The sequence below is a fragment of the Pteropus alecto genome, unplaced genomic scaffold, assembly GCF_000325575.1.
Source record: "Pteropus alecto unplaced genomic scaffold, ASM32557v1 scaffold5301, whole genome shotgun sequence".
NCBI classification, from domain to species: Eukaryota; Metazoa; Chordata; class Mammalia; order Chiroptera; family Pteropodidae; genus Pteropus; species Pteropus alecto.
Window position 1 is genome coordinate 12,686 of NW_006431525.1, and position 9,717 is coordinate 22,402.

The 9,717-nt window shown below is 49.8% G+C and overlaps 2 protein-coding genes across 2 annotated transcripts in view; one reads left to right on the forward strand and one right to left on the reverse strand.

Moving 5' to 3' along the window:
- Position 1: 1 nt before the first annotated feature.
- On the forward strand, positions 2-674 carry LOC102882522 (late histone H2B.L4; the record flags this gene model as incomplete). The annotated part of the gene is made up of 1 exon (XM_006905829.3): positions 2-674. A coding segment is annotated over one exon (354 nt), but the record flags the coding sequence as incomplete, so codon positions are not given.
- A 7,583-nt stretch (positions 675-8,257) lies between these two features.
- The window catches only part of LOC112471018 (histone H2B-like), a 4,262-nt gene continuing 2,802 nt past the window's right edge, over positions 8,258-9,717 (reverse strand). The window contains 2 exon segments of the mRNA XM_025039984.1: positions 8,258-8,339; positions 8,710-9,116. Coding sequence (XP_024895752.1) covers positions 8,258-8,339; positions 8,710-9,116 — 489 coding nt within the window.

A 9,717-nucleotide genomic window follows, 5' to 3' on the forward strand; every position in this document is an offset into this window, starting at 1 on the left:
CCGCCGCCGCTCCGACAGCTTCGCCCCCTGTCTCCCCAGGGTTCTGAAGAACTTTCGCCAGGACCTGAGCCTGTCGCAGGAGGCCCTGAACGTCATGGATTCGTTCGTGGAGGACATCTTCGAGCGCATCGCCGAAGAGGCCTCGCGCCTGGCCCTCTCCAGCCAGCGCGCCGCCATGACCTCCAGAGACATCCAGACGGCCGCGCGCCTACTCCTGCCCGGGGAGATGGGCAAGCCCGCCGTGTCCGAGGTCACCAAGGCCGCGCGTGAGCTTCCTGGGCACCACCTGAGCATCGCAACCCAAAGGCTCTTCTCGGAGCCGCCTCGCTTGTCACGAAAAGACCTGTGGCTCTAAAAGTGGGATCTACGCTCGTGTTTGTTCCCGTGGCTTTCTGCCGACGACTAAAGCCCTGTTACCGTGGACAAAACATCATCAACTCTACTTTAATCGAGAGAGAGTGTAGTTTATTCCATGGCAAATCGTGGGTTTTCCTTAACCACGTTGCTTTTCGTGGCTTTCCTAAACGGTCATTCCTGTCGGTTTTTTCTCTAGGTCAGCCTTTTGGGGGATATTTTGCTGATAGTTCTCCGACGAATTTCGAGTTTGCGTTAACATGAAGCAATGGGGTTTGTATTGTTTTCAAATAAATGTATCGAAATTTCTATTCTAATAATTGCTACAGTAACGATTGGCACATATATAGCCCGCGTAAAAGTGTTTTGGGTTCCTACTGCTTTTTAGAAATGTAAAGTTGTCCTGAGACCAAAACCGGTTCTAGATATTGACTCATTTTTGGTGCAAGTTCTGCATTCCAGGGGTTCCTCTACCCCTGTTCCTTGACCACTCCAATCCCAGCAAGCTGGATTGTACTTGGAATCCCCTCAAAATCACGTTCCTAGTTTATTTATACCTTATTCCTTCCTCAAGAAGTGGCTACACCTCCCAGAAGGTCAGGCCCCACCCTCACGCAGGGGAGCTGCAGATCATTGTCCAGCATGTGTCAGGGTTGCAAAAGGACCTGATGTGTGAGGCTTAGCTGCCTCTGTGTAGGTCACCCTTGACCATATAATTTCTTGTCCAATTAATGCAGACACTTTTGAGGGTACAGGGGGCGCTCTGAATAATTGTGTTGGGACAACCTTCTAGGGAAAAGATCTGGGGATAGAATGAGCGCATCTCTTGGGGCTTGGGGATTTGCAGAACACAAAGGTTAGTGTGACCAGGAGAGTGCATCAGCTTTTTCATGATTTGCTCCCTTCGAAGTTCTGCTGCCTTTGTTTTCTGGAGACAAATAACGTTACTGGGCTGCATGAACAGGGAAGAGAGACACAAGATGGTGAGAGTGTCTGTGTGGGTCCTATGACTGCTGAGAGCTAGTGGGACTGGGCTCTACAGCAAGAGTGATTTAGGGCACAGGTTTGGGAGTCGGATCAGACCTGGACTCAAACCTCAGCTGTGCCTCTTACTAGCTGTAATGTTTTGGGTCAGTGACTTGGCCCCTCTGAACCTCAGTTTCCTCCTCTGTAGAATAGGGTCCACGAGGTGGTTGTGAGGATTCGGTGAGATAGTGAGCTGGAGTGCCCAATGAATGGTGACTATGCTTGTTCTCAGTCCCGAGAGTCGTGCCCTCAGGCAATTGGAGGGGCGTAAGTGAGATTTGGTGCCAGACGGCTATATGGACATGCTCTCCTGCCTACCTTGGCCACATCTGTTTGCTTAGGGCTGACAGTGAGATAAGGGAGGATGACTCTTCCCCCCTGAGCCTCACGTTAGTGAGACTGCAGAGATAATGCTGGTTTGAGTTTGTGATGGGGAGTTGCTAGGGAGCAACTGGAAAATGCCGCGTGTTACCTCTGGCTTTGGGCGTTGCCGACTCAGGGCTTTGTTGGCAAGCTCTTCCTCCTCACTCCCATGAAACTTTGCCCCATCGCCCTCACCTTACCCGAATCCTATTCACCTTTCCAGGCTTGGCTCGAATCCTAGGTTCTCTGTGAAGATGACCCAACCATCCCAGCCTACGGTGACTTCCCCCTCCTTGAGCCTCAGACCTTCAACTGTAAAATGGGCATACTATTTATAACGCCCCGGCGGGAAGGGCTGTGATTAGGACTGAATGAAAGAATAGCTGTAGCATGCCAGGTGCAGAGCCTGGTGCAGGCACATGGTGAGTTCTCTGCCTCTTTCTCTTCCTACTCTCTGAACCCCCACGATGCCTGCATCGTGCTCTTGATCAGATGCAGCCTTCTCTTGGTAGTCATTCGGGAGTATGCGTGTGCTAACTCTCCATTCAGATGTAATGTCACAGAGGTTGGGGGCCACGTCTTACCCGTCCTCGCCTTCCAGTGTCCAGCGCCACACAAATAGCCACGGTAACCGTTTCTTACCAAGCACTTTACGATTCGATGTGGCAGGCACTCTGCTGTGTATGTTATACACGTGTGTCTAGTCTTTACCCTTTGCCCCTGTATGTTCCTTCCAGGACAGGCAGACATAATTCTCCCTGTCGAGCAGAGTGAGGCTCAGAGAGGGTGGGTTAACTACTGCCCAAGCTCACATAACTAGTAAGTGGCCTAGCCAGGAATCAAATTCAGGCTTGACTCCCGTGCTCGATTAAGTTTCCATTGAATGCCTGTGAATCGGTGGGAGGGAGGATGGCCAGGAGTAGAGACCAGAATGGGAGTGCCTACACACTCACTTGTACTTAGTAGGGGGAGGCCTGCTTGAGAAATACCTATAGGTGACAAAGACATAGGATTCAGTGGGTCCCCAAGCCTGGGTAAGGGGATACGGTCCCTCCTGGACAGGAAGAAAAGAGTCGGCGGGGGTTATGGGTCAAGCGAAACCTCAGGGCCATTGTCCTGGGGAATTCCATGGTGGCTCCAAGATCCTAAAAGTTAGCAGTGGAGGACCTACCCACTGGCCGTTCTCAAGGTGAATTCTAGAATAAGCACTGGTCAAGGGCGGCTCCTCTGAAGTGGATTATTAACCTAGAAACTCTTGAATTCCCTCGGAGTCCAGGCTGTGCATTACGCTCCAATCGTTCCTTGGGAAAAACCAGGACAGAATATCAAGCATGGGATCTGTGGTTAGATGTGGAGATAAGCTCTGCTGTGCTCTTGCCTCAGGGGCAATGATGGGAAGAGCAGAGGGCATTTGCCATCTAATTTAGCAGACCCCAAAGCTCATACGGCTTGAGAATGACCTGGGAACCCACGGCTATGACCTCGCGGAACAGGCTAGAGGGCTTGGTAATCCTAGGCCTGTGCACTGCAGGGTCGTGGGACTGTGATCAGGGAGGCCTCGCCTGGGTCCAGTAGAGCTAGGCCTCCTCCAGGAGAGTGCACCAGGGGTCCATGTGCTGTCTCTTCAGTCCTTCCAGATTTTCCAAAGGCCTCACTCAGACCAGGGTGAAAAAAGAGCCATTTTTCCACCTGTACCCCTGGCCTGGTTCCCAGGGATTAAGTTCGGGAAGCCTCAGCGAAGGAGCCGGGGGCATCCAGGCTCAGCCCCTGCCTCGACTGGCCCGCCAGGGCAGCACCCAACTCCACTCCCAGCTTCTACTCACGGGACCCCTCCCCGAGCCCCGTTCTCGGAGGGGCATGGTACAAGGAGCACGAAGCTGGGCCCGGGTGTCAGGGGCAGCTGAGGTCTAATCCCCGCTCACCCGCTTCCTGAACTCTGTCAGGCATGGCGATGGACTCACCTTTCTAGTCCACAGGTTTATTCTCTGTCCATCGGTGATATAAACAGGACCTACCTCACAGGCTTGTAGAGACCCATTAAGGGGGTATTCATGTGTCCCCTCCCAACTTCTCAGAAGGGGGAGAAATCAACTGTCAGAAAGACAGTGAAACTGTCGAATATGCGTGACATCATCTACATAAACTGTACAACATACTCGGAGTATCATCTTACGTTGTTCTGTGTGACAGGATCAAAATTGGTACTGTTCGTTATGATAGAAAAAGACAAACCTCGAATCGCCACTTTCGAGAAATTGTCACTTCTCCGACCACAATTATTTTAGCCACGCTTTCCTCAAGAAGGGTCAGGAAATCTCACATCAGAGTTTACAGCGCAGCCCGCATTCATCCATTTATTGAAACATTCACTGAGCGCCTACTACGTCCGGTCTGCTGGGTGCTGGGAATCACAGATGAATAAGCTGAGAGCCCGTAGACTGGCTAGAGTCCAGAGCGGGGAGGCGGATGCTTTTGTCAGATATTTATAAGACATGAAACGTTGTGAAAGAGAAGTGCCCTGGTTATTGTGGGAGCCCGGAGGAGGGCCAGCCAACCCAGCCGGGGGCGGGGGAGGGGGGGCTAGTCAGGAAACTCCTTCTGGGAGAGGCCAGGTCTAAGTTATGTGGGTTCTGTAGCTGCCTTCCACATTCTATTTCATATTTTATTTGTCGTTTGTTTCGGGTCCTGTTTGCAGAAGGAGCAGGAGGAAGGAGGTAAGAAAGACATCCTAAGTGATGGCGACAGCAGGAGCCGATTCAGCCACAAAGCAGCTTGAAGACTGGGCCACTAGGGTGACCAACTGTCCCGGCTTGCCGGGTGCCGAAGGGTTTCCCGGGTGCAGGGCTTTCAGCTTTAATACCAGGACAGTCCCGGGTTGCCTGCGACTGAGGGGCTCCCACGATGCGGGGCTGTCAGTGCCAAGATGGAAAAGACCTAGGCAGACCAAGAGGCGGCGGTGGCCCTGTGGGGGAACTGCAAGGAGTTCAGCCTCTTTGGACCTCACAATGCAAGGCAGGAAGTGGTGGCAGATGAGATTGGGGAGAAAAGCAGGGGCCAGATCATGAAGGACCTTGCCATATATAAGAAACTTGTACCTTGTCCTCTAGGCAGTGGGGAGCCTTGAAGCCTTTTCAGCAGGGAAGTGACAGCCTGTCAGGTTTGCTTTTTACTTAGATCACTCAGGAAGTAGTACAGAGGCTCGATTTGCGAGGGCCGAGGCCGAAGGCAGGAGGTGGCTGCTTTAATTCAGGTAATGATGATGCAGGCCTGGTAAGAGGCAGTAGGGATAGAGTGGAGGGGAGAGATTCAGGGACCACTTGGGGGATAAAATTGGTAGCAAGACTGACCGAACGAGGGCAGTGAGGGACAGCAGAGTTGACAGTGATCACCCCAATTTAGAAAAAAACTTTGCACAACCTTTTGGTTAAATGAAATCATAGGAAGAAAAATATAACCGAACACCCATCTACGACCACAAGCTCCAGGAATAAAATGAATGACAGATACCCTTGAATGCCCATCGACCCCTCCCTTACACCCATCCCCGCTTCCCTCCTTCCTTCCTTTCCTATGCGAAATTGATGTTCCTCATTTCCATGAACTTCTTTACGCTTCTGCTACATAGATATGAAGTGCAAAGCAACATATACTGATAGCATTGTTCTGCATCTTTTTATACCTTATATAAATTATATCGTGAGGTAAGTATTCTTCTGTATCATGCCGTTTCACTATTGCGTGCAAGATACAGTCATAGTGACATCGGTAGCTCCGGTTCACTTATTTTCCCGGTGAATGGCTTTCAGTTGTATGACTGTATCATCCACTTTACTGTTCATCCACTTTACTGTTGATGACCATTTACGTTTTATCTGAAATTTTTGTTAATAAGTACAATGCCGCTAAGAGCATCCTGGATTAGGTGCCCAGGAGCGGAATCGTTGCAGTCAGCAGCGGGTGCTTCTCCTGCACGTTAATCGATATGCCGGATTGCTCTCAAAAGGCCTCAGACCACCTTCCACACCTACTAGCAGTGGATGCAAACTCCCCATGGCTCTATCTCCTCACCAACACGTGGGGCGGTCAGTCTTTTTCACCCTCGCGGCTCTGATGGTGTGAAACAGTATCTCACCGCGGTGTGGGTGGGCACTTCTCGGACTGCTCGTGAGCTGGTGCCTCGTCTTGAGTATTTTACTTTTTTTCCATTTGTGTTCCCTCTTCTGTGAAATGCCTGGTCAAGGCTTCCTAATTTTAGGAAGCACTCGAGGCCATAAAATCCCCTCTAAGTGGCACTTAGCCATCACCATTCTGGGAACTGTTTTATGCAGCCACTCTCTGTTTTTATGTACGACTGTTTCCATTGCTCTGCGATAATTCTGGGCAACTGTGGCTTTCCTTCGTTCTGAACAAATTACCAGCCATTTCCTCTTTGAACATTATTCTTCCTCAGTTTGCCCAATATCTCCTTCACAAACCCCTATGGGGTGTGGTTTATACGTTTTTGGTCCATGTCCTATGTCTCTTCACCTTTCCTTTCTCTTTATCTCGCTAGGAGGCATCCCCCCCCCCAGCCCAATTTCTCCCAATACACTAATTCCCTATCCAGGCGCCTTAATCGGTTATTTAAAATTACATTAACTTTTTGGTCCAGTGGTTCCGTTTTATGCTTTCAGAAATTGTATTTGATTCTTTGTGATATTTCTTGTTTCTTCCTTATTATGGTTTATATCCTCCCATTTACTTAACATGTCAACACTTTTTGAATTGTTTGCACCCGGGGATAAGTCTTTGGAGGAGGATACCTTTGGTTTTCTTGAATTATGAGCAAGTGTGGAAGGGCTTTATCGGTGGGGACCTTCTCTAAGGCTCAGTTAAGGGTGGGCTCCTCCACAGAGGATTTGACTAGCATTTGCCCCACGTCTGGGTTTTCGCCAGAATTCCTTGAGCCATGCCGATAGTCTTCATTGGGATGCCACAGCCACGTGAAGGCAGAATTGCGCTTTGAAACTATCAAAGGAGCCTTTCCCCCCCACCCCCGCCCCATCCAGACACAAGGCCAAGATATACCAAGTTGCCTTGTCATCTCCCTTTCCCCATAGCAAAAAGGCCAGCTTTTCACTAAGGGTGTTGTCTTTCAAGGGCCTGGGCTTGAGGCAAACGTCTCAGTTGTCTATTAATTTCTAGCTCTCTTCCAGCTCCTCCAAGCATTTCAAATAATGTTTGCGGTCATTTTTTCAAGTATTTCTACTTGTTTGGAATGGGAAGTATTGTTTTGTTTTTGCTGACCTATTAGTGTGCCAATAGCGTGCAAATAAGAAGTGTAAGTGGCCCTTAATATTAAAGAAAGAGGGGGTGCACCCGATCAGGGTCACTCCTAGGCTACTCTGAAAGTTTCGAGTCAAGTCGCATGCACATACCTGTTGCCTTGGAGGAGCTGGTTGGAGGGCTGGGCTCAGCTGGGCCCCGGTCTCTCCCCATAGAGTCTCAAAGCCTGTCCATGTGGTGTCTCCAGCAGGATAGGCCCACTTCCTACATGGCGGCTCAGAGGTCTCAAGAAACGAGGCAGAAGGCACCTGTCGTTTTAAAGATTAGCTCTGTAATCGGCATACATAACGTCACTTCCACCACGTTCCATTGGTCAAAGCAGTCACGTGCTCGCCCAGAGTCCAGAGCAGGGGAAAACAGACAGGACCCTTCAAAAAAAAAAAAGAGTGTCAAGGCACGAGGGCCATCCTGAACCTGACATGTAGTGCCACGCAACACACACTCGTCGATATGCTGCTGGGTGCCACACACTGGGTATGTCCATACAACGACGTTGTACTCGATAATTTCGGAAACCGGGGAATTGCAAAAGTGACTTGATTTTGGAAATTTCACTAGTCTGTTTCTCTACTGCGTATCATTCCTCCTTTACATACTTAAACGGAGGCTTCACGCGCGGTATGATGGCAAAGTTTAATAGGGGTGCATTGGTGGATATAGCTGCTTCTTAACCTTATTGCATATCACGCAAAAAGTATTTCTGAAAAGTTCCATAATACAGTCGTGGAACGACGTGAACACAAGTGGTAAATGAAATTAATAGGAAAATTACAGGTTGCTGGAAAGGTAGACGTAGAAAAATAACAAGCAGAGATAGTCATTTAGAAAGTGGAGGACATGCAACATAGTTAAGGAAAATCCACGATTTCCCATGGAGTCAATTATATGTATGAGTTGACGATGCAAATGAGTAAATATCTAGAACAGTTTCGTCTCGGGAAACCTCACGCCATTAAAAATAAATAGGAACCCAAAGAGCTGTTGTGTCAGTAACACCTGCCAATACACTCACTGTACAAAATAATACAACAGAAATTTTAATACATTTACTTTAAAATTCATTTTAAAATCACACTAAAAAACACCCATTATATCATGTTAATGCAATTTACAGACTCGTACGATAAATATGTCCTTCTAAAAATGCAGAGGAGATTGACGTTGTTTCGGATATTTGAAAGTCTCCTTACTATCCGGCCTGACAGAAGACAGATGGATTCTTGTATCTGCTTCTGCACTTCATCCGTTGTCATATCAGACATAACGAACTTCTGGAAAATTCCACCATATACTCGTGAGGGAATGAGTGAAACAGGTAAATGACATGATCGGCAAAATACCCGCCAAAAGACTGACCTAGAGAAAAACCCTAACGGGAATGACCGTTTGGGAAAGCCATGACATGCAACGTGGTTAAGGAAAATCCATGATTTTCCATGGAACAAACTACACTCTCTGTACGTTAAAGTGGAGTTGACGATGTTTGGTCCATGGTAACAGTGCTCTAAACGTCGGCAGAAAGCCACAGGATCAAACACGAGAGCCACAGTTCTTTTCGTGACGAGTGGGGCGGCTCTGAAAAGAGCCTTTGGGTTGCGATGCTCAGGTGGTGTCCAGGTAGCTCAGCTGCAGCAAACGTACCGGAGGATGGCCTTGGTGCCCTCGGACACGGCGTGCTTGCCCAACTCCCCGAGCAGGAGCAGGCGCACGGCCGTCTGGATGTCTCTGGAGGTCATGGTGGCGCGCCGGGTTTTGCGGGCCAGGCGCGAGGCCTCTTCGGCGATGCGCTGGAACATGTCTTTCACGAATGAATCCATGACTCTCAGGGCCTTCTGAGACAGGCTCAGGTCCTGGTGAAAAATCTTCAGAACCCTGGGGAAATAGGTGACGAAACTGTCGGAGCGGCGGCGGTGGCGGCGGCGGCGCCTCCTCGGCTGCTTCTGCTCCAGGATCTTCGGGGGGACTTCCGTGGGCTCCTTTATGTGCAGGAATTCCTCTAGCGAAGCCCCAGAGCCAAGATCCGCCATGTCAGAGGCCGCTTCCTCCAGCTTGTGAGGAAAGACAGGGGCCGCTGCTGCGAGGCGGCGGCTGACTTATATAGTCGCTGCATTCCCTGACGTCATGGGCAGTCTCCACATCTGATTGGCTAAAATGCAATCCAGGGCGCCTGTCACTAAGTCACGCCATGTCGCACGTGACTGGATAGGCTCCTGCTTGGCATCACATGTCCTCCAATCAGAGTGGGAGCCCCTTGACCTTTAAACAGGACCTCGGTCAGTGACTCTGAGACATGCTCCACAGGGCGAAAGGTCATCCGACAACGTTAGCCCGGCTGATGCCCCAACCGGGGAACTTAGAACTAAGATTTCACCAAAAGCACCTGAATTGTAGAAACTTCCGTTTTGGCTCCTTAAGTCTGACCTTCATAACCCAGTTCCTGACTGCTATCAGAATGACTCTGGCCACTTTGGGCCCTTTCCCGCTAACCCAGAATCTACTATCGTCCTGGGGTAAACCACCCTGACTCAAGGCAGGGACCCATCTGACATGGCCAGCAGTGGTTGTGGAAATCCGGGGACACAATTGGCCAACTCTTCCCTCTGGATTTGATCAAAATGCTCAGCGAGTCTCAAAAAAAAGGGGGGTGGG